The sequence below is a fragment of the Corvus hawaiiensis genome, chromosome 3, assembly GCF_020740725.1.
Source record: "Corvus hawaiiensis isolate bCorHaw1 chromosome 3, bCorHaw1.pri.cur, whole genome shotgun sequence".
Taxonomy (NCBI): Eukaryota; Metazoa; Chordata; class Aves; order Passeriformes; family Corvidae; genus Corvus; species Corvus hawaiiensis.
In genome coordinates, this window is record NC_063215.1 from 34,389,032 (window position 1) to 34,413,860 (window position 24,829).

The 24,829-nt window shown below is 37.2% G+C and overlaps 1 protein-coding gene across 2 annotated transcripts in view; it reads right to left on the reverse strand.

Moving 5' to 3' along the window:
- Positions 1-1,125: 1,125 nt before the first annotated feature.
- ELOVL4 (ELOVL fatty acid elongase 4) overlaps positions 1,126-24,829 on the reverse strand; it is a 36,865-nt gene continuing 13,161 nt past the window's right edge. For both annotated transcript variants that reach the window (XM_048296956.1, XM_048296957.1), the window contains exons 2-6: positions 18,865-19,052; positions 15,499-15,579; positions 8,739-8,910; positions 6,415-6,542; positions 1,126-5,906 (exon numbers count right to left, since the gene is read on the reverse strand). In XM_048296956.1, coding sequence (XP_048152913.1) covers positions 5,631-5,906; positions 6,415-6,542; positions 8,739-8,910; positions 15,499-15,579; positions 18,865-19,052 — 845 coding nt within the window. In that variant the 3' untranslated portion in view covers positions 1,126-5,630. The remainder of the gene's footprint in view (positions 5,907-6,414; positions 6,543-8,738; positions 8,911-15,498; positions 15,580-18,864; positions 19,053-24,829) is intronic.

Below are 24,829 nucleotides of genomic sequence, written 5' to 3' on the forward strand. Positions count from 1 at the left end.
GCGACGTCACTGACCTGTCAGGCAGTCAACAGAAAAGTGTGTGTGCATTCATGAGGTCACCTAGAAGAAGTCCCAGGCATAAAAAGTCACTGAAAGGCACAAGTGCATAGATGGTACTGCCTTCAAAGCTGTCTTTGAGTACAGGCTTCATGCGTGTGTCTGAGAATAGTACCCAGTGCTTTGAGCTGAGCAAGAAAACAGGGAATAAAACCCTTCCCCCACCCAACCCAAATTTCCCAGATGTTAAGAAGCAAATCATACAAAAAAGAAAATGTACATCAGAGGATCCAGTCTATTCTATCCAATCATCTGATGAATCTGATTTGATCACGTGTTCTTATTTTTAATTACTGGTTGCAAATAGAATTATGAGAAAGATGCCTGCAGAGAGAGCCTACTCCAGCATATGTTAATAATCTAAGGGACAAATCCTGCTCTGAGCACTTGGTGTATTTTCTGATTCCAGGGAGGATGTAAGCAGTGGATTGAAGCAACAGTTGAGAATTGTGCAAGACATAATGGACCACACCATATTTTGCTATGATGGCAGACTTGATTCTCTACTACTTGACATTTGGAATAGCTATTTGCACTTAGATTCTAGCAGTGCAACATGGGTGCAACTTGGTATTAAAAGGTTGATAACAGCAATCATACTTGGCAGACAATGAAGGAACTTACTGTACCCAGCAACACGTAACCACGAATTGCACCTAATGCCAAAAGTGCTCCAGGTTCTCTGGGGTGAGAGATGACATTAACACCACACAGTGTCCAGCAAAAGCTAAACTACATGGCTAATTGTATTCCTAATTGTTAACACTTCCAAGACCAAATAGGGAAACTTACAGGGTTTTTTTGTTTGTTTAAGTCTGCATCCTATTTTCGGTCATTCAAAGGGTGATTTCAAAGCCACTACACTATTATTTGGGGACAATATTTGAAATTAGGAAGTCCCTGTAACCTTAAAATGGGAGGATGTGTCACAAAAACGTTTTTCTCAAACTTCTGGGGAACAAAACAGATTACATCACATGATCTGCACAACACTGAAATTAGCAGGCATCCTGACGCAAGATGGGACACAGAAGAACATACTACAGAATGTATAAAACCAAACTCAAACAGCATGAAAAAAGTAATGTTTATTTTTAATGTTTACAAAAGCATGAACACCTTATGCAAAAGCAGCACCCTGAACCATACATTTCCCTCAATCCTCCTGGGATATTGGCTGAAAGCAAGTATTTTCCCTGCTCTTTAGTGCTCAACATACTCTGCTGAGGTAAATGGGAACCAACCCACTGACTTCCATGGAGCTGCCTCTGCTTATATTAGCAAAGGGTCCAGCACATCAGACTGCAGTGCAATGAGATGTCATATGGGTGTCTTGCTTTAGGTATCAAATTAGGTAAGTCTGTGTTTCTAACCAAGATAAATACACTATCCAGATCGTTAATTAGCTCCCCATTCTGTTCAATTTTAACTGAAATAGATCTCATTTTAAATATGACTCTCAGCCCACACTAGCTTCATGCAAAGTTTAACTTTATGCACCATGAACAATTTTATTCAAGTTTTTAAGAGATAGCTAGTGCTTGTAAGCTATTTTAGGACTGAGGTCTTGCACCACAAAAGCTATTTAACCTTTCTTACCTCCCAGCACATGCAGTTCAAGTGTTTACTCTGAAGAAATGTGCCCTTAGGTTAAACCTGAAAAAAAAAGTGCAGCATTTTCATTTTGCCTTCACCTTTTTCTCCTGATCTGGAGCTGGAAGAAATTGACGGTCCTGTAATCAAATAGGCCATGCTTTTGAACCTACAGAGAAACATTTGTTTAATGGTTGGACTCAGTCATCTTAAGGGTCTTCTCCAACCTAAATGGTTTTATGACTATGATTTATTTTTAAAAGTTTTCTGTTAAACAGATATGATTGCAATGATTTCAAAGACTCACCTGGAGCAAGTTACTCATACTAAAATGATCTCTACTATAATACAGCATAATTCCCCAGCTACCCTGAGTTGAGATCCCTCCCCTCAGAATCTACAACTGATGCCCCAAAATACTTATTACACTGGTAGAAATGGCTCTGTCTTGTCTGCCATCCTATGTCTAAAATGACTGACAAATACTATTTATGTTTGCAAGACTGATATTGGAACTGTGGAATGAAAACTGCTTCATTTTACTGCTGGAGCTGTAGGAATCATTCTGTTCGCTCCTGCCAATTCACATTCCAGAAATATAATTTACTTCACATATTGAAAGAATCTGCTAAGAACCCATACATATATACACACACACATACACTATGTATGTGTACACATATATACACACATGTATAGATAATTCATACTTATTTTACACTGAAAAAGTGCTAAAATAATCCACAAACTGTCACTGCTAGGGATGAGGCTAAATGAAATTGTATTACTTACATGGCATCAAATATTTATGAGACTCTGATCCAAGAGCTTCAGAACTCTTAGCAAAAAAAATTATCATTCGTTGGCAAAAAAGTTCCAAATAGTTTGAATTTAGTTTTTCAATAAACTGAAAGGATTTAGAAGAAAAAAACCCCAATAACCCTGCAAAGTAGATTGTATAATGTAAATTTCAGTACTGTGTATAGAAAATACACATATTTATACATACTTTCAACTTTAAGTTTCCTTAGACTCAAGTATGACTCTAATGAATCTGTCAGTATTTCACATGTGCATTATTGCCTCATATTTTGAAAAGCAAAAAGCTGTACAAGTTCAGCCCTGTATTCTGTGAGTCTGGCTGCATAGTCAGAAACAGAAATATTGCACTCAAGACCATGCCTACAAAAAATGCACATTTAATAAGGCCATTATATTCAAGATTGTAATGGGACTTGAATTACATGAACAATCAAATATATCATAAATAGACCTAGGAAAGTCATATTGCAAAAGATGTACTCAAAACAGAAGTGTTCCAGTAATTTAATAACTGGGGCTTTTTTCCCATGAAATGGCAATCTCTGGTTTTATGCACAGGGCCAGACAATATGATGTGCATGTACACATGCATTCTCACAGTGAGTTTTTTCACTTTTTCTTAGAATTTAACAATTACCCCAGAGTTTGACAGTAGGCTTCTACTCAAGTTCTGTCAATAGGGTTCAAGTTGCCATCAACTTTAATCCACTTCCATGCATGATGAAGGGGAAAAACGATTTAACTTTCAGTTATTTAAATATTTGCCATCATGCAAGACATAATTCTTAACTCAGAAAATGTAGCAAAGACATAATTGAAGCTGCACTGGAATACTCCCCAGTATGCTGTTTCAGAGCTAGATCACATTGAGAGTATCAGTTTAGCTGATCTGGCTTATTGAATGAATGACAGAGCAAACAACCAGTTTAACACAATTCACGGAATGATACAGATTTATAAGTTAGCTGCCCACATCCCATGGCAAATAGAAAGAAGCTACCCTTTAATCAAAGTGGAGTAAACTACCTTGAAATTACAGTAGGGTAAGTGTATTCACACCAGCCACTGCCTTGGAGTAGCAGGTGTGCTGTAAATCTGCTTTGTAGTTATTTACTCCTTTAGCCATGCCAAAGTTACTGAGTCAGCCAGCATTTTGGCTTGGTTAAGGGTAGTGGCATTTGTCCAAGAAGGAAGGGTAGATCACCGTCCCTCCTCCCCATGCCACACTACATAAATACACAGTTATGCAAATGCAAAAAGCATCATTACAAAGGCTGGAAGAATCACAAGACACAGAAGATAAGAAACTTAATGTTCACATGCATTTGAGTTCAGCAGAAACAGTTTTTCACAATTCTATATTCTGTCCAAAAATCCTCACTGGTGGTGATTAGGGATGAACCACCTTCCAGCTGAACCAACTCCAGCATTAGGAATTATTTTTTAATACAACAGACTATATCCAAAACCCTTTTTTCTAGGACCTGTTTTTTGGGTTTAGATGTTTTTTTTTGTATAGAGACGAGACAAACCTGAGACACAGAAGATGTGACCCGCTTGCGTATTACAAACAGATGAACGGATGTTTGAGATGCAAAAATCTATTGAACGTGTCACTCATTTTACTCTTACAGTTCCATGTACCCTTCCTGCACCAATGGTGCCACTTGCCAGATATATGTTTGTTGCTACCTCTGGATATGTTTTTCACCAGAGCTGGGGAATGCATTTGGACAGTAACAATGCAGCTCTTGCAGTGATGGCCAAGGAACACAGTAATTCAGGATATAGTTTCTAATTCCACCCATCTTCTACTCATTGCATGCTAAGCAGCTCAAAATGTATCTCCTAGTAATCACATTATTCAGAAGGAGTATAAATCTTTCTCTATTTTCTTCACAAAAGGAACGGTAAAAAGTCCTTTATGTAACATGTAAATGAAAATCCATCTAAAAGTTTCTACTTATTTTAGCAGTTTTGACTTAAAATGGTGGCCTGTCAGCAATACTTTGTCTGCAAGTGTCTAACAAATAGAGTTTTGACAGGTACCAAGCAACAGCAATATTTTCAATATTTTATGTTTGCTGTATTTAGTACTTTTAAACCGAACTCCCTCTCCCAATAAAGTGATGGCCTTGTAGTTAGCATGACTACTCATGCACACAACATTTCTAAATGGAATTACATGCTGTTTTCTCTCCACCATAACATTATCTTACTATTTTGAGTATCAATCAGAGCCACAGATTTAATGCAGGTCACGGACAACAAGCAGCAGGCCTATTTTTACTACTTGCTTCAACCAATATATTCATTCATATTTATACATTCTTAAAATGTATTCTTTACTTAGCTCTACTGAAAGTACCACTCCAAAATTTCACTTTACATTAAAAAAAAGGTTATTGATGACTTGATCAAAGGATACCACCAAAAATCCCTTTTACTCCCACAGGGAAACATATGTTCTCCTGAATTAGTATTAACAGATATTTAGATTAGAAGACTCCATATTTCAGAAACCAGTTATTTAATGCTCAATATTCTTTTCAGCAGATGAAGAGGTAGGTATATTTCCACACAAGAAAAAAATAATAAAACAAAAACCAAACTGTAACAGATACTCAATTAAATCAAGTAATGTCTGAAAAGTCAAACACTGTTCTGACAGCACATATTTTGTCTGAAGGTACTCTCCAAGGAGGACAAGAAAAGTTGCGCATTCTGATTAGATAATACATCATAATTTGAAATTTAATAATTTTCTGGAAAGAAAGCACAAGTATTCAAATGCTACTTCCTTCCCCTCCCCTCCCCACCCCCCTGAGAAATGTGGGTGCCAACAAAACTGCCTTTATCAATGGTAGTATTAACTTTTGGACTGCTAAACATGGAATCAACTGCAATTCTTCCTTACATTCACCAACACCAGCAGTCTACAAGTTTACACAGAGACCATATGCATGATAATTACATAATTACAATAGAAATTCAACTTTAGTGTTGTTCTTAAAACAATCTTCATAAATAATGAAAATATCTGTGTTCTAGCTCTTCAGTAACCTAAGGTTAATTGGTACAGATAGTGTTTTTTTCTTCCTTTTATAAACCAAACTGGAGGTTCCTCACTGCCAACAATGGTTAAGGCCTGGATCAAGTTACTCTCCTTTTGCTTTTCCCTTTTTCTGCTTTATTCCATTTTCCACCACCGCATTATTTTCTGGTTTGCTTACTCCATTTGCAACAGCACCATTTGCTATTTTGCCATTCTTTACAGGTTCCTTGGGCAGCTTATATGTCCGATAGTAGAAGTTACCAAACAGGAAGATGAAGGTGACAGCATAGAAAATGACACCCCAGTGCATCCATTTAGGGAAAGGACAATCAATATAAATAGACAAGGCTGTGTGGCCAATAGTCACATGGAACTGCACCTGAAAGACAGAAAATACAGAATCAAAAAAGTCTGGATATATTCCGTAGGTCTGAGTGCATAGATTTATACCAATTCATTAAGCAATGAAAACTGCTGAACTGGGAGGTGGTAGGGAAGCTGTATTTGACTGTCACATTCATGCACGCACATCTATGCTTGACCAGGAACATCAGATCTATTGTAGTGTCTGGTATCAGTTTTCAGAAACAGGAAAATGAGAAGATAATAAGCCATCTGGATTTTCTCTACATTTTGAACATGTCTTTGCTATTCAGTTGAAACAACCAGCAAGGAAGCATTAGAGTTTAACGCACACAACTCTTATCTATGCTGCATATTTTTTTTTGAAGTTGAATAAATGCTTCCATCTCCAGGAAGTATTCTAACTTGAGGAGTGTCAGACAGAGAAGAACTTTTGGAAGGAGCAGCATCTGTTCCAAAGCTCTGCAAATGCAAATCCACTCAGAAGCAACACCTTTTACCGCAAAAGGAGAAATTTTACTTACCAATTGCAATATGGTCAAATATCGTTTCCACCACAGGTATTTCTGAAATTTAGGGCCACAAGCTGCTAATCCGTAATACATGTACATAATGACATGAATAAATGCGTTCATTTGAGCTCCGAAAAAAGCTGTCCAGGAACAGAAGGGAAGATCATAATGCAATTTTGGAAAAAAGAGGATTATTTTTTAGTATTATCTGTATCATTATTTTTAATAGTAAAATTTACAAAGCACAGGACACGTCAGGATTCCATCCCCAAAATATTGAATAGTATAGTACAGACCTGGCTGTCAACATGTACTGACACAAACAAATGTGAATGCAAGTTGTATGTCACATCTTCCATGGAACTACTTATGCCAAAGCTTTTTATAAGATTTTTGTTGAACAGACATAAATGACATGTATTCCACATTAGTTGTTACAGTGTAACTGCAATTGTTTTTCTAAAGGATTATTAAAAGCTTTTTTTGACAATGTAAAGTACAAAGTACCAGACTCTGTACTTCTATCTTTTAAGCTGTACTTAAATGCAAAACCTTCACTTCTCAGCAAGAAGTCAAGAAACTCACATGGAAGTCTGATTAAATAGGCCAAAAAAACCCCATACAAAGCAAAACTTGACTTGTGTTTATGAGAACTCACTGCCAGGTGAGTTTGTCTAAATTAATCATCTTTAGTTTCTTTGTTTATGATTTAAAGTATCCAGCATTCTTAAATATGTCAGTGTATAGTATAACATCTTCCAGAACGATCCATGTTAGATCCATGCTTACAGTTTCATTTGCATTAATATCTCTTTGCTTTGTCAAGATTAGCAGCCATTTAACAGAATCACGTTGTATCTTGTTAAGGTATTCTTACACTTACAGAGAGGCTCAAAAATGCTCTAATGTGTAAGATTAGGGCAATACAGACAATAGCTGCTGACATCAAACAGCTCAGATGCCTGTGTGGTCTGGACCCAGTTGTTATAATAGGGTCTAGTTTATAATAGACCCGTCTATGTAAGCAATGTGCTATCAACTAGAAAATAGAAGAACACAGATCTATCCACATTTATGCATAAATGCAGAAAAGCAACTGCTGCTTTTCCTTTTGCAGGCTCTAGAAACTAAGAGGCAGTGCTAGAACATCAGAACTTGAAAGAAATTTGGAAATAGTTCTAACTGTTGTATTAAAAGCTGCTGATATTTAGCTTGAAAATTCTGAAAAGGCAACGAGGGAGAGGGCCTTTTGAGATACCCAGGGAATTTCTAAAGCAAGACTACAAGTAACCATCCAGTCTCCAATAATCTTATTTTATAGGTGCAGTTGCAAACAAAGATCATGAAATGTCTGGTTGAGTACCTGCTTCCTGCATATTACATGAGAGAAATTAAATGGTAGTTGCAGATACTAAATTTATATATTTTTCTTTGTAAGTGGCCCCTCAGTACAAAATATCTATAGTAAATGGGAACATAAACCCCCCATGTGTTAAGTATTAGTGTAGCTCAAAAAAAACCCAAAACACCAACCCCAAAATATTAGTTTGGTGTTCATAATACGGTATTTTGTGTTTACTGTATGGTATTTTCAGTGTCATAAGCCTACAAAGTACACATCAAACAGAACAGGGCATTTTCCCTGTACCCTCAGCTCTGCAGAGCTTTTAATTTGAGAGAGAGAAGGCTAAACAACAGGAACAAGAGTACAGTGTAGGCAACTGAAGATGTGGCCAGTGCAATAAATAGTAATGAAATTATTTGATGGAGGCTTTAGAAAGGAAGCAACGGGAAAAAAAAGGCTGATAATGAATTTAGACTTGTGTCAGTATGAATAGGTTTTAAAAGTGAATTGACAGATTTATTGGCTCACCTCCAAGGGAAGGTTTCAGAATTTTATACATGCCTCTTTATAAAAATAAAAGCAAACCTCAAACTCATATACAATGCCAAAATAACATCTCCATTAACTTCATTAAATTTGCACACAGAATGTGGCCCACAATTAGATTTTGCAGCTCTCTGTATCTGCAAGAATTAAAGTTAGGCAAGACACATACATCTTTGTTTCACACAGATACAGATACTTTTGAAGGTAGAACTTCAGGCTTGCAATTGATTCCCATGAGGAAAAGAAAAGAAGTTTTGCAATTCATTAGATTATTGCTCTGCTATCTTTTCCTCCCCCATGTTTCCCACAGAGGGAGACTGTATGCATTAATAAACAGTTTTGTGTATTATAAAGTCAAGTCTAAGAAATTTTCTTCTATTGCTACCAAACAATAATAATTCTCCCTTCTAACCGGCCAAAGGCATATGAGAAGAAGGGAACTCACCTTGTCCACCTGCAACCCACTTAATACCAATCCACCACAAGGTGAACATGGTGAAATGGTGATAGACATGAAGGAAACTAATTTGGTTAAATTTCTTTCTCAGGATGAAGAATACTGTATCCAAATATTCAATTCCTTTAGAGACATAATACCACCACAAAGCAGCAGCTATCTGCAATGAAAAACAGAGAATACTAAGTTTTAGTGATTCCAAACTGAACGGAATAAAGTTCTCACCATCTATCTGCTGTAAGAGAAGGATACCTCTTCCTTCCATAAATCCTCGTTAAATGTTGAGGTGGAGTCAAACATCTAACAGTATGAGAAAAAAAAAATACTCCTTTCATCTATTCTGGACATGGAAGATGATTATGGAAGAAGATTTTTCTAAGCCTACTGCTCACAAATCACATCTGTAAAAAAGAGCTGATATAGTTAAAAGCTTTGCCATATCTGAACAGTTTACGAGTTAAACATGGGAAGTTTGTGTCCTCATTCTCTCCTAAGCTTTGCAGAAGAAGATTCCCACTGGGCTTCCCCCTTCTAATGAGGCAACACTTCGATGTGGTCAGAAAAATGAGGCAGAAACATTATGATAAAATGAAGCTGCAAAGGTTGAAACCTTCAGTACCACAGGCATATGGGTGGAAAGATACCAAAAAAGTTAGGTGCAGTACAGATTTCACATTCCTTATAGCAATATTCCCTCAGCTTCTTCTGGCCTGCTCAGTAACTCCCTCTGTAAAGCAGCATTCCCCCAGTGGCTCTCTGCCATTCAGGGAGTAGGAAAAAAGAGACAGGAGCCATAAAAACTGAACAGATATAACCCATCTACCCAACAGGGAAGTGCTACACACCCAAAATTCTTTTTCTAATCCACCCATCACAGCAAATCTTGCCCAGGATGCAACATAAACAAGGCTTCCTGCTGAAATTAGGATATTGTTAAAGCAAGTAAAGCCCTGTGTAGCAATATGCTAATGCTACAATATGGGAGTACGGTGGTGGTAGGGACTCCCTCCCAGATCCCAAAACATAGCAACAAGTCTAGGTTTGGCATTGTAAGTCATCTAGCTTGTTATGCAAGGGTGGGACCAGATGGTGACTCATATAGAGAGTGAAAGGAAAAAAAAAAAAGTTGGAATTGGTACCACTAGCAAGGAGAGCAGGCAATGTCACAACACAGCTATTTGTGAGAAGTTCACCTTGTCTTTCAGGACTCAGTTGATGGTATATCAGACTTTCTTAACTTAACATGGTGTGAAATAACCCCACTGCCCCCTCAGTCCCCAGGGAAGACAGAAGAAAAAAAGAGTTAACACAGAGTAGCTTCCCTTCCCAATCGCACACATACTCTTAGGTGAGAGAAAGGGGAATCATAATGAGCTGTAGAGAACAATGCTACAGCCCTGCACAGTGTTTTCCTCCACCTCTTCAAACCAGTAGGAAAGGACAACATCTCTCCACAGACTAAGTTTGTCACAGCCATAAGTGGTCTGGCAAACAGTTTAGGAGAAATTACAGCAGAAGCAAAAATGCAGCATAGGAGAAGAGTGCTGCATATCTGCATTGCAGGCTCTGCAGTTTCCAGAGGGACTGCACATCTTACTGCTGCCCAAGTGCAGCCTTCTATGTATCCATTAATGAACAAATGCCCTTCTCACTCTCTGGGCGTGATTTAGCCCACTTCAGGTCTTGGGAAGAGGAGGCAGATTTCTTCAGTTTTATACAAAGAGATATTAATATCTAAAGCTGGAGAGAGGCTTAATGACAGAAAAGTGACTCCCACAGATCTTGGAGCTCCCAGACACACAGGCAAGCTGCAGGAACCATATATATATATATATATATATATATATATATATATATACATACATACATATATTGCTCAATATCCAGTACTGCCTCTGGGACAGGTAGCTAGGTATTTAATAATACCCACATCAAGGTTTGTCTCATACCCAATGGCTGAGCATAACAGCCCAGCATCTTTTACAGGTCTTTGCTAAAGTTGCATCTCTTAAATCAATTAAGATAAGTATCTTTTCATTTCGTAAGTTAACAATAAACACTTTGGACTCTATATCCATAAAAATGACAATGCAGCACTGCAATACTTCAGCTCTTTGGAGGTCCTCCCTTCCAAGAAACTTTTAGAGGACCAGTAGGTCAGTTACAAGCAAACTGCCATAAAATCTTTTATAAAGTAAATGGACATTTTTGTTAATGAAATAGGGGAACAGTAAGTCAAATAGCCAATATGCAAATAGCCGATTTACTGTGACATAGAGAAAAATATAAGTGAACAAAAATCCTACAAAAATCTTTCTCTCTTATGCTCAAGATGCCACAGGTTCAGTATATGTTCTTGGACAAGTCACATAACACATCTCATTGCTCTTCTGTTGAAGTCCACCTAGCACAGAAAGCAACTACAGTCCATGGGTAAAAATAATCTGAACTTTTGATCAAAATGCTTCCCATCACTTAAGAAAAACAACAGGATTCTTTGAAGGATTATACCTGCTGATTTTGTGCTCCTGTAGATTTTTTTGTCTGTCAGCTTCTTTGCTGTCTTACTATCATCAAATTTTCTACCATTTACTCTCAAACCTGATAGGTTTTGTGTACTGATGATCTATTTCAGTACTTCCAGTGACTTCTGCAGATGTTTTCATCATTAGCTTATAGAAAAAAATGAAACAGATGTCATTTGCCCGAGGCCATGCATAAAATCAGTGAAAAAGGGCAGAAATAGAGTAGAACAATACACTGATATGTTAGCTGTGTCAGGAGCAGGTGGCTACTATTAAACTTCTTTTGCAAAGCATTAGAAATCGTGACCTAACTTGTAGCCTTTCTTTGGACACAGCATGCAAGAAAGATTTAGTTGAAAAGAAAAGAAAACATGCATTAAAAAGGCACATTCCTGTAATGAACCATACTAGTCACAACCACATATTTTCTGGTAATTTTCATATGCACCAATCTAAGTCTGTTAAAACACCAGATGGCACAGAAAGATTACATTACAGCTGGGGATTAAGGGGGTCAACAAGAGGTCCAATCCCATGTCCTCTGCCTGCTGCAGGGTTTTTGAATGGAGGGCTGTTTTATTACAGGACTCTGTTTCTGCACCATTTGTCCTCATTTGGGGTTGGAGAAAGTTATCCATTAAGGGATATGAAGGGACAGGTACTTCTTGGAAGGTCACAGCAATGTGAAAAATTGAAGTGGCTTTTACAGTGAAGTCTTTTCCCTCTTTCAGTTACAGAATTTTGTTTCCAGAACTTGTGAAGTCAAGTTCACTTAAGTTTAAAATATATTATGCCTTTTTCATAAGAGGAAACCACTCAAGCTCTAGACATAAATACAAACAATGCAGATTACAATTACAATACAGAAAACAACCATTGCTCAGCTTCACAGTTACAATCAGCACACTTAAAATAAGAACTAATTCACACAGCCCTGAATTCCCAATTCTTCAGAAATGCTAATAAAATAGATGAATTTTGACCTGGGAAACAAGGACACACAAATATAAGCAGAGGGGGAAATGACTACTCACAGACACTAACATACATTAAGCTAGATAGTGTTACAAAATCGTTCACTTCAAGTACTGAAGGAGTACTACAAAGTATGGATTTAACACCTCAGCCCTTTGCATTTATTATTTTGACTCTTAAGCTATAACCAAAAAGTTTTTCCAAGAGGTATCTGTAGATACCTCTAAATACTTTCTTAGAGATTTGTTCCCCTTTTTCTTTCTTGTCTACTATGAACATTTTATTTTTTTTCATAATAAAACCACTCAACTTCCCGCCAGCAGTCAGTAAGGTGGCTACCTCCTACATCCCTCAGATAAGTCCTTCACAAAGGAGTTTATTTCTGCCAATGTTTCTGCAGTTGTGGAATTTAATTTTCATCCCTGCTTGCTCCAGTTGTCCGTTGCTTCTTGTAGAACAGCCAGTGGAGCCTGAATGAGATTAACAGGTGTAGGTAGGTTCAAAACAGTAAGGAGGAGGACCAGTTTCTTCAAATTTTGTGTAAACTACCTACACAATCATCAGTGAAAGCCAGAAGACTGACAAAGTTGAAGAAAATACATGAAGAAAATACAGACAAATAAATGGAAAAATATCCCCTTAAAAACTGGCAAAGCCAAAGAGGCTATGGGTGACTTAAGAGGTGCCTGAGCTACAGGTTGCTGGCATTGCTAAACTGTACAGGGGAAGTGCCACCACATGCCCTTACACTGCTCCCTTAAAATCACTGACTTACTGTCTTGACAGATGATGTGGGTTGGAGAGGCAGAGAAAGACATTCTCTGGTATCCAGGAGAGCCAAATTTTTTTTTTCTTTTTTTTTGAAATTGTTTTCTGGGAGCTTTCCATACTCCCTTGAAGGACAAAGGATGGTTTCTTGACCCCTTATTTTGATCAAGAGCTTTAGACAAAAGAGGCCACTCAATGTGATGGCAATATCACAGCGGCACGTTCCCAAAAAGCCAGAAACAGAGGCCGTACCAAGGCTCCTACATAGCCATTTAGACCACTATATACAATCAGTTTCACATTTCTCGATATTTGTTCCAAATTTCAAAGATCCAAATTAAAGTCATATATGAAGCTCTGCTTTTCAGAACATGTTCCATGCCTTCTGGGCTCATAGCTGTTTCCATGTGAGTTAGTTCCAGCCTTCTTTATCTCAGCAACACAGAATTGATTTACTCATTCTCTTGCAAATACAGTCACTGCATTTGTAATTGATTCTACTGTTGCAGTGAAGCATTTCTCTGCAGAGCAAATCTGGTGCCAATAAATGCTAGACATTTATTATCTAGATCTATTAAAAGGGTGTGAGAGATGTGCTTAAAAGGGTGTGAGAGATGATGCTTATAAATTCTATACTCAAAACTGTAAAAACATTTTAATATTGCTTTTTCAGGTTTATATTATGAAAAATGATGTTGAAAGAGATCTTGAGGAAGTTTGGGTTTTGGGGCTTTTATTTTTGTGTGACAGTGTCAAAAAGCAACATACCTTCTAAATGCAGAGCATGATATACTGTAAAGCAGGACAGAAATGTATCCCAGAATCCTCAGCTAGACAAAGTACACTTGTGGAAAGTATCATTTTCTACTTGCAACTTATTTACCTAACTGAGAATTCATTCAAAAGAACTACCAGAAAATGATCAAGATAAGAATTTTGGCTGATAACATACTATACAGTAGGAGCTTGAGAGAACTCAACTTTTCCTCCTTCCTTGACTCCTTCAGTTGCACACCGAACACGCTACAACTTAAAACTTCAGAGATAAGTTTTAGGCAAATCCACAAATTTAGGGAAAGAAAATTTTAAAAATTAAAAAAATATTAAAAAGTCAGGAACTCAAAAGAGTACATATTGCTAAAGCAACCCTTCATTTCTGGGCATATGATATAGTACATATACATTCTTCAGGTCATTTTGCCTTTATTTCATTGTATAGTAATGCTCTGCTTGTCATAACAAAATGGATGATAATTCTTTTGAGCAGGTCTGACCTCTCCACTGCCTCCCACGAACAAGAGCACCTAAAAGTGAGGCTATGAAACAGAATACTGCTCGTATTTAGCTAATATAAAAATTCTTTGAATATATGCCATACCAGTCCTCAAAGTCACTCACCTACGTACAAGGGCATTCTATTTCGCTTATCTATTAAAAGCCCCAAACCTGTCAAGCACTTGCTATACTTTGCTAGATCTTGTTTTTCAACAAAATTTTTAACAGAATCATTCTAGTGACTGAAATAGTGAGAGCACCATACCAGCAAAGGTGAAAGATTGGCAACTACCATAAGGCCAATAAAAATCCACACACAGAGCTGTTCTGCAGTATGAGCCATTATAAATAAGGTGTAAGACTCAAACCTTTCGTTCTCACTACCACCCCTGCCACATGCACAAGATTTTGAGTAACACTATCCATGAACAGCCACCTCATAGACATTTTTTAAACTGTGCTATAAACATAATGCGTTTAGACTATACCATACTTTCACTGCATTTTCAGGAACATGTTCTAATCTGTACATGAAACTTGCAAGAACAGCTGAGAGATTCTCAAGTGTCAGCTCTGCTGGAAGATAAGGTTTAGTACATGAGCTAATCAACAGCACTATGAAAATGAACAAGTATCTGCACTTTGCTTCTAATTTGGATGTTTTCCAAAGCCCAGATATTTGAAATCTAAGATTATACAATGAAATGTACTGATAATACATTTGCCAAATGCCAGCAAGACCTCACAAAGCCAAACATGGCTAAAGAAGACAAAGAGTTGCCTCACCAGTATGGATGAAGTGCAACCACAAGATAAGATGACAAATCTCGCTTGCTTTGATCTAGCCAGAACACACCACCTTTAATGTGGTTACCCTGGTATCAGAAACTTCAGCAAATCTAGGAACCAAAGTATGCGCACAAAGTTTACCCTGGATTGTACAACTGTGGGTGAAGCCAAGGATGGTATCTTTAAGACTGCCCTTACTTGTAGCAGTCAGATTAAAGTATAAATATGCTGATGCACCTTGATTAAACCTGCTATGTACAATGTAGTCAAACCTGAAGTGGCCTGTGAGGATGTAACGGGATACAGTCATGCCTGACAGCAGCTGTGGAAACACTGTTTTCAGACAAGGCTTAAACCATCATGTAGTGCTATATATTACACACATTCATATACAAATACAAAAAAGAAATACTCACCCTAACTTCATAAACATTATCTGAGTAATCCACAGTCTGGCAGACATAGCTGTACCCTCGAGCTCTTGATGACAAGAACAACTGAAAATATTAAAGCCATACATGAGGGGAAATATAATACATAAAGCACATTTATAACAATTATCAGCAAATTTCATTCTACATCAAACTTAAGTGAACAGAAATACTTAAAATATTCTTATTAGTCCCGAGAATTGAAGAAAGCCAATATTTAATACTAACAACTTGTTACAAAGCACTTTTTTTTCCTCATAAATTAAAAAGAAAGTACTCACTTTTTCCTGTGTGTATCAGATAATTAGAGCCTTGTACAACAAATTCCAGTATGACCTTAAGCTAATCAGACACTGATATTCTTTCTGATGGCTCTAGCTTCAGAAACAGAAAATACCTAATTGCTTTCACTACAAGTGACAGAAATGCTATTCCCGGTAGAGATTCAAGAGAACACTATTCAAGGGACAGGGATTAGATAACTTGGATCTACAATATACAGTATATATATGTATAACAATCAAAATCCAGAAAAAAAAAAAACAAACCCCACTTTGAACAGCCAAAGCTGAACACCCACAAAACACAGTGAGGGAAAACTGATGTAGAAAAGTTCCCCATTTTGTGCCAACAAAAATAGCCTGAAGCAATTTAAGTGCTCCTGTAGGGCCTCTTCAAACCAAGCACGTTGCAAAAACTGGACAGGAGAAGATAAAATTGACATTTGAGCAAGTTCCCACTGGAAAGAAGTACACTTGTCTAGAGCTGTACAAAATTCAAGTAATACTTCTAATCTTGACATTCATAAATGTTATGATCCAAGGATATTTAAAGCTGAGTAATCCCACTCTGTTAAGGATCAAAGAGAGACAGCAGTGGAGCAGATAAAACCTGCAAATTGGGGTGATAGAAAAAGATCTCAAAAAAAACCCCTCATGGGTAGGGACTTACTACTCTTACCACTAACCTGACTTGCATCTTATTCAGACTGAACTTGAGTATACTTTGGTGTCTCATCTTTCACACAGCACTAGGAGTGCAGTCAGATGGAAAGACAAATGTTATCTCGTCTCGTGTACAACATACAAAGCCTTGTGAACCTCTGGACTTACTTGCTGCACATGTGTGTTAAAGGAGGTAAATGAAAGAACTGTCCACAGAAATTACCCTAGAAAAGAAATTGAACTACTTCTGCATCATCTAAGTCCATTTACAAACTACTGTAACTAACTGGAACTCCAGTGTGGTCCCACACAGGCACAAGCACATCCAGTACTAATAGAGAAGAGCAGGGAAAGTTTAGTTTGCACTGTTACAGAAACCAACCACTCTCTACTGTGACCTACTGGATAACTCAACCATGGTTCCCCTGGTAAAAGGCAGTAAATTGACTTCACCAGACTGCCTTGAAGTAAAATAAGAAATTCATGATTTTGCGGCAAAATAGGGTCTACTCCTTTGTGACTTCTGCATGTTCTAAGAAAAATTTGCTCCAAATTTGGACCTGAATTTGAATTCAACGTATGAGAGTCTTGCACTAGACTTGCAGTGCTTTATGACTTACTATTTAACATAAGCTAACACATATGAACAAAAGAACTTGCCATCAGAATGGTTATTTAAATAATATTTAAAGGCATTTCATATTCAAATTCTGTTCTTAGCAGTGTCTGGAAACTTTACCATCACTCACAAAATACAAACAGTATCATTTTACTCAGCAATTACATTAAAACTGGTGTGAATTTCAACAGTGGCATGGTGGTATTGTAAACTTCATGCAGAGGGAAGCAGAAGTTGCCTCGTTAAAGGGAACAACTGAAACTTGAACACCTTCCTCTTATCAATCTCTAAAATCAAGAAAAGACACTTCCTGGAAATGCTGTATCCATTGCCTTAACATCCACTGAATAACAACCTCCCATTAGGAGAGAGAAGGAAACTAGAACCTCTGTGTATAAAGTTATGAGCTTTCAGCATATCAACAAAAAATACGTATTTGCAGTCCTGTTCATTTTTATGTTAATTCAGTGACTTGGAAATTCTACTAACACATATCCTGTAAGGAACATAGATTTGAAAACTATTTGACTGCAAGTTTGGTAGAATTCAGCTTATGGATAAAACAACCAGTTTAAAAGAATAAGTGAAAAAGACAGGCATGGCAGTAACACTGTGGAATTAATTTCAGGAGTTTCAGTTTTAGCCTGCCAAGATGACTTGATTTAATATCTTCCTTCAACTATGCTTGCATGTCAGCATTAAATTTTTTTGTACCTGTTGTACTTCATTACTTAGTTAATAGGCCAGGAAAACAATTTAGACAAAATGATGACTAAGGTGTGATGGCTAAAATTTTACAAAACCATGTCTTAAAGAGAGGCTGAAATCATTTCATGATTAATGATTCTATGCTAGGAGCTCTGGGAAAGGGTCAAAATGCAGATCATCATCAGATATGCCATTTTGTCCTGGCAAAAGTACAGAACGGGCCAGACAGTTCTGCAATGCTGTAATTTTAACTGCTCTCTTCATTTGCTTACTTCTGGAAACAGATTTTACAAATCCATGATCAGAGGTCTTCCAGGAAGACAACTCCTGATCCACATAAGCAGTCACAGCAGCATAAACTTAGCATCATCATAAACAGCATATTCTGTACAGAGATCCTTGAATAATAATTACCAAACTGTTAAGTAATCCCAGTTACCTACTCTACACAGCTGATCCACTGCAGTGTTACTACTCTTTTCCTTTGTCCAGAAAATCCAACAAAGGAAAAATGCAGCAACACTGAAATGTATTACAATTAACACACTCAGAACATTGCAAAACAAATATTAGAAGTCTGTATCCTTTTATTTTTATTTAAAGATATAGTTCACTTTATTTTTATTCTTAAAGATAACTTACAGACAAGATACTTTTCCTCACTACAGACAACAGACATCTGAATTTCTAAAAATTATAAACACATTGAAAGCATAAACAAACAGCTCAATTTCTAACAAGATACATTTTGATACCCTTTAGGATTATTAAGATTTTTTTTAAAAGTATCAGTTACAAGTGTTAAATCTACAGATATTATTCTCTCCAGTATTTAGACTAATATAAATCTAAGAAGAACTTGGAATACCTCAAACACAAATTCTGTCTATAGACTCATTTAGTGCAATTATTCTCAAACAGAAACTACCTATTTCTAGAAATACCTCCAAGGCAAACACATCTTTAAAAGTCTGTCCAAAACATTCACTCTCAATAGACATCAAGAATATGCAACATCATTTTCATTCTGACATCTTCAAACCTCAGTAAGAATTCCCTCTTGCAAGAGGGCATACACACCTCTTTGAAAATGAAGAAGTTGAGCAGAACCATTCCAAAGTTGTAAACAACCAACAGGAAGCGTAACTGGAAGGGCTCTCTCGTCTTCATCCATTTGGGGCCCAGCCAGACAGTGAGGAGATAAATAGTGCTTATAGTCAGCGTTGGAAATGGAGACTGCATCAAGGGCCAGTCATCAACACGTTTGTCTGGGGGAGTGAAGCAAACAGAAGGAGTCAACAAGGTCTGAATGAAATATATTCCATCATCACTTTAAGCATTGAATTGGTTAAGTATTATTTTCTCCTGGAATAGCTGCATCAGACAGTAGAAACACAATGCACTCATTCTTTCTAGGAAGGTTAAAGAAAATAGTTTTTAAAAAACCCCACTATATCACATTACCTCACACAGAGATTCATTATGTCATTCAAGCTCTGTTGTCAAGTTCTACAATCCAAAACAATAAAGCAACAGAATCACATGAGTCCAAAACCAAATCAACCCACTAATCCCCCCAAACAAATTTCGCTTATGATGAATAGTGACTGCAGTGGCAATATAACCAAATATTCAACACCACTGCAAATGAAAGATACACAAATTTGGCAAAATACTGATAAAACCAGTAGCTTTTATTAGTTTAAAATTAGACATTAGAAAGTCTCCTATCAATTTTGTACAGGTTGTATGATGATAACCTTTGCTGTTTGCTGTAGGTCAGTCTCATGTTTCACATAGAATACTAACATGTTACCAGAAAACAACCAAATAGAAGAGTTCAAAAGGGATGGTTCTAGTCAATCTGTGCTGCCATATGGGAAACAAAGGTTTTATTTACAGTCTCCTTCAGTCACTCATGGGATCCAGTTACATTACACATATTTCAGAGCTGAGAATATGCTATATTAAGTTCTGGATCAGCATGAAAAAGCAGTCTTAGCCTGATGAACCAGTGACAGATTAGAAGACAGCTCTTCTAGAGGAGGGAGCCGAGACTGCAGTGACACCTCCTTACCTAGTGCCCATGTTGTCCCATGTGTCACATGTCCCCCCCCCCCGTCCTGAAGGCTAATATCAAGTTGTAACAAGAGATAAAAGGTAACTACTTCATAACTATCAGAACTTTAGATACTGCACAGCTCCATGATACTAAGTGGATTATTTTCCAGATGCTTAGGCCAGTTCCTGTGCATATGGAAATCACATCACAGGGCTCCCTGGGAAGCTCAAACAACTAAAAAACCTGCCTTCAAGTCAGCTGGGGGTAAACTCACAAATGCAGCTGCCCAGAGATTTACCTAGAGGACAAGTTTCTTTTAGAGAATTGTAAGTCAAAGGCCATGAAAAATTCCTATACCATAAATTAATTTGTGATCCCAGGCATACAACCAGTAGTTTAGAAAACCCTTCTTATCAAGAAAATGAGGAACTGCAATGCAATGAGGAAAGTACAGAACAGCGCTGCCATTACTTCTCCTACACTTCTTTCTCATTTTCTTTGTTGTTCTTAAGGCCATAAATTAGAACCTGATTTTGGGAATGAATTTCATGAGGTCCTCTATTTCTAATAAACAAGTACTGTGATCTAGGGAAAGACAATGTGCAGAACACAGATTCTTCTTACTTCCAGATGATTTAATAATTAGGCTGCACATTCCAAGATGCTAGAAGACCTAAAAAGAAGAGGAAAAGAAGACAGAGAAGCCTAGCTGCTTCCATTATGGCTGTTAATACCAGAAGAGAGAAACATCAAGAAAGGACACTGATGCTGCCAGAATGATGGGATTCAGCCATGTGGCCACAGGCACCAAAAGAAGCCAAGGTCAAGACAGGGCAAGGACTACAGGGAGGAGTGTCAAAAAGTCAGATAGATTGGCTGTAGAAACACAGGCAGTAGAAGAGGACTGAACAGAGTGAGAGAAGACAGTTACTGCTTAACTTTTCGGCAAGCTCCTGAAACCACACCGAATACCACCTACCAAAGTTGAAATCACTACTGCATTGCAATTATTACACTCTTATATCCTTTACACCTTAGTCCCTTCTTGCTTTTAGCAATTGCTCTACCAATTTGAATTTAAAAATAAAAGATAACACCATTAAAAAAAGAAAAGAAAAAGGTGAACCTCATCATCTACCTGATAGCAAGTAATAGGCAAGGACTCACCATGAAACAAGAAGAAAGGTGTCAGTTAAGATACAGCTCTGGGAATAGTTAATAAGTGACACGCTTTAATCAAATCCGTATCTCCCTTCACTGTAGCGTACAAAGAGCTAACAACAGGTGAGCCAAGAGACACAGCTGCTTTCCCAGGCTTCTTGCAGTAAGCAACATAAAGAGGATAAAGAAGAAAATACACATTAGAGAATCTGTCTTCTATTTTCCAACACAGTGTTTCATGGTATCTTACACACTAAAGTGGCAATACAAAGAAACGTGAAAGAGGAAGATTTGAATTTTACCCAGGAGGTGAACGTTACCACCCACTGCTGAAAACCATGACCTATTTCAGATTTCTTTTTGTGGCAGGAGACAAAGACTTCTAGACTTCTAGATGGAAGAATGAGGATTCACTAGAAGGTGAAAGGAAAGACAAAGTGACAACTTCTATTAGAACCCAGCTGAGAGCAGGCTTTGCCTCACACCTCATCAGCACAGTAAGCAATTCTTCCACCTCCTTTCCAAAAATACTATAAATTGAAGAACTTCACTGGAGAAAACCAAGAGATATATTTCATTAACTCTGACAACAACATAAGAGCACCTGAGAAGCTGCCATTACTCTTCCCTAGCATGGTTTCAGCCTGTTACTTTCCCTCTACAACAGGTTTTTGGGCAGTGAGCCACCACATCTCAGAGACTTGAAGTCTTCAAGTAGTTATAGGAAAAATATATTTTACTGATACAAATCTTGTAACACACTGCCCAGGGAACCTAACATTACCATTTTGGGGGCCTGATCTCTCCTAGGACAAGTAATTACACTTCAAACACAAAATGCTTCTATGAGAGGGAATACAGAAGGCAATCCAGTTCTGGAGTACATCCTGGCTAAAACAGTAGAAGAGTCTGTTCTACTGTGCTAACTATGAACATCATCTTACATTTATTTTAAGGGCATCTAGGAGCCTCTGCATATGATTATTTTTAACTAGTACTGTGGCTTTTAACTAGTACTGTGGCATCAGAAAACGTGATACTATTAATCACAGAACTTTTTCATCACAGGATCTCTCCTGGATAATGCAAAGTAACTTGCTGCATTATAAGTCAACTCCACGTATCATTTTTATTGCACAGAAGGTATTACAAAACCAATTTCATTTCAGTTTACCTGGCAAGCCTGCTTGTCTATGTTCTACACAGAAAACCCAGTAAAATGCAGACCCTTGCTCCAAACTTCTTTTCAGATGCTCTCTTTCAAACCAAGATAAATTCACTATCTTAAGTCATCTGCTCAAGTGACAAACATTCCAAGCTACTCCAACACCTTCCTCCTTCCCATCCCCCAATCTGTTTTAGCAAAACCAGCATAATTTTGTGTCCTACTTACTAGCTGGTGCTGATGGCCACAAAAGATTTCTGCAAATTACAGAGAACTGTGATATTTTAAGGGGACATATGAGTGCATTAAATCCTGCAGTATTTCACATGGAATAGGGACAATTTTACCTGAAAGATGAAATAAGTTTGAAATAAAAAGGCCAGCTCCCTGAATTAAAAAAATCTCTCTAACTGCTTTGAAGCAAAGAGACCAATGCCTTTACCTGATTAGAATTGACAGAGATTGAATCTTTCAGGGGATTAATGCGTTTGTCTTTCAAATCCCAAGACCCAGATTCTAATTCGATCACAAATAAAGTGTCTGCTGTGATGGCACAGCCTGTAGTGCAGTGCTGTTTTGGTAAGGAGGGAAAAGTTTTAGAACAAGCACTTAGGGTTGCACTTTACAGCAAAAATGAATCCAGCCTAGACTAAGGCATCTGCTAACATGTTCCTGACAGAAAACTATTGTTATGTAAGGAAACAGTAGGAAATATGTATATACACAAGACTTTCCTGTCATTTTGTGTATATATGTTCTAAAGTTTCACCTTGCAAAGACAAGAAACAGAAGAACTTACATATCTATATGTGTATATACATATTATATGTAAGTATATATATTATTATTCATATATATATATAAATAATTGAAATTGCCCTGAGGTACCTACCTTTGCAGGATGTAATTCTTTCTGTGGGGAAATAAACAAGAAATACACACATAAATCCCTTTGATTTCTTCCTTCAAAGCAAGAAAAAGAGTAGGACCAATGAAAAGGACTGAATATCCTGCCTGGCAATGTCCAAAGAGGATGTAATTAACCTATATGGAAATATGGATGGCAAGTGAAGATGAATTTCAGTAAGTAAGGTTGAAGTGATAGTGTTCTAGCATTAAAAATCCCAAGAAACTTTTGAGAAACATACTGTAATTGTTTTAATATGCAAGCATTTCTGTTAAACATGGTTTAGCACTTCCTTTCCAATAGAGAAGATTTTAGATGGTTCAATTTCCTGCATATTACTTAGCCTATGATCTTTTTCTTTTCTTTCCCCAAGAAATACAAACTTTAAAAATAAGCAAGCAAATGCATAGCACAGTCACTTTGACATTCACCTAAAGAAATCCTGAAACAGTACAATGATGACTATCTCTGCTTTTAAAATTAGTTTTAGAGAAAGTATTACATTACTAAAATACATGATTTTTGCAATTCCCTGTGTTCACGTTAGGTTCAAAGTAAATACTTAGAAAATCTTTATTTCTAGTTTAACAACATATGTATTCCTTAGCTATAAGGTCGCTACTCACTAATTTACCTGGAGAGACTTTCAAAGTTATTAATAGCTATGGATACTATTCTCAGCGCAAAGACACTTACAGTGCCAATCCAGCACATCCATCTGTCCGATTACATTTCTAAAGACATTGCAGAAGTGATGGCGACTTTTAAAAGTGGTTCTGTGAGAGCTCTCTGCAGATCACGTTCATTTTAACAAAAGTACTCTCAAAGCCAACCTCAAGTTTAAGAAAGATTTCCTTAAACAAGTCAAATTTTAACTCTACAATATAAGGAAGGCAAACCAGTATTACCTAATGGGAGTACTGTTCCATGAATCACATAGTTTTAATTATCTAAGAATTTCCCACATCTTGCTAGTTCTACTACAATGGAAATCATTACAAAATGAAAACACATCTCATATAAAAAAACAGGTGAGAAACGTAACTTCACACACCTTTGTTTTTTTTGAATGAATAATCAATATCTGCTTTGATATTGATTATTCATTGAACAAATTGCACTCTAATCCTCAGTTCATGAAATTACAGAATCACTAAAGTTGGAAAAGACCTTCAAGATCATCAAGTCCATCCTATAACTGAACACTACCATGTCAATTAAACCATAGCACTAAGTGCCATGTCCAGTCATTTCTTTAATACGTCCAGGCATGGTGACTCCACCACTTCCTGGGGCAGCCCATTCCAATGTCTAACCACTCTTTCAGTGAAGAAATTTTGCCTGATGTCCAACCTGAACCTCCCCTGGCATAGCTCGAGGCCATTTCCTCTTGTCCTGTTGCTAATAATCTCAGTTTATAAAGGTTTTTAATGAGAAATCCTATAATAGTAGATTTAAGCTACTGCATGAACTCAAATGATACCCCTATAGCTTCATCCAGATTTCAGGTAAAAGAAAAGTCCATGTGCTCTTAGGAGGGACTGTGCAGACAGATTGCTGCAGCAAAGCAAAAGGATTGGGACAAAAGGAATGGTCAGTTTATGCTTCTTTCTTATCTATCATACTTGGTAATGTCTGCAGTCTTCTGGAACTATGGGTATTTCTAAGGAGTCTGACAAGGTCAAAGATACCTGTACCTAACTCAGAAAGAATCTCGTATCACCTACAAAGCAAAGGCCATGAAGCTTCC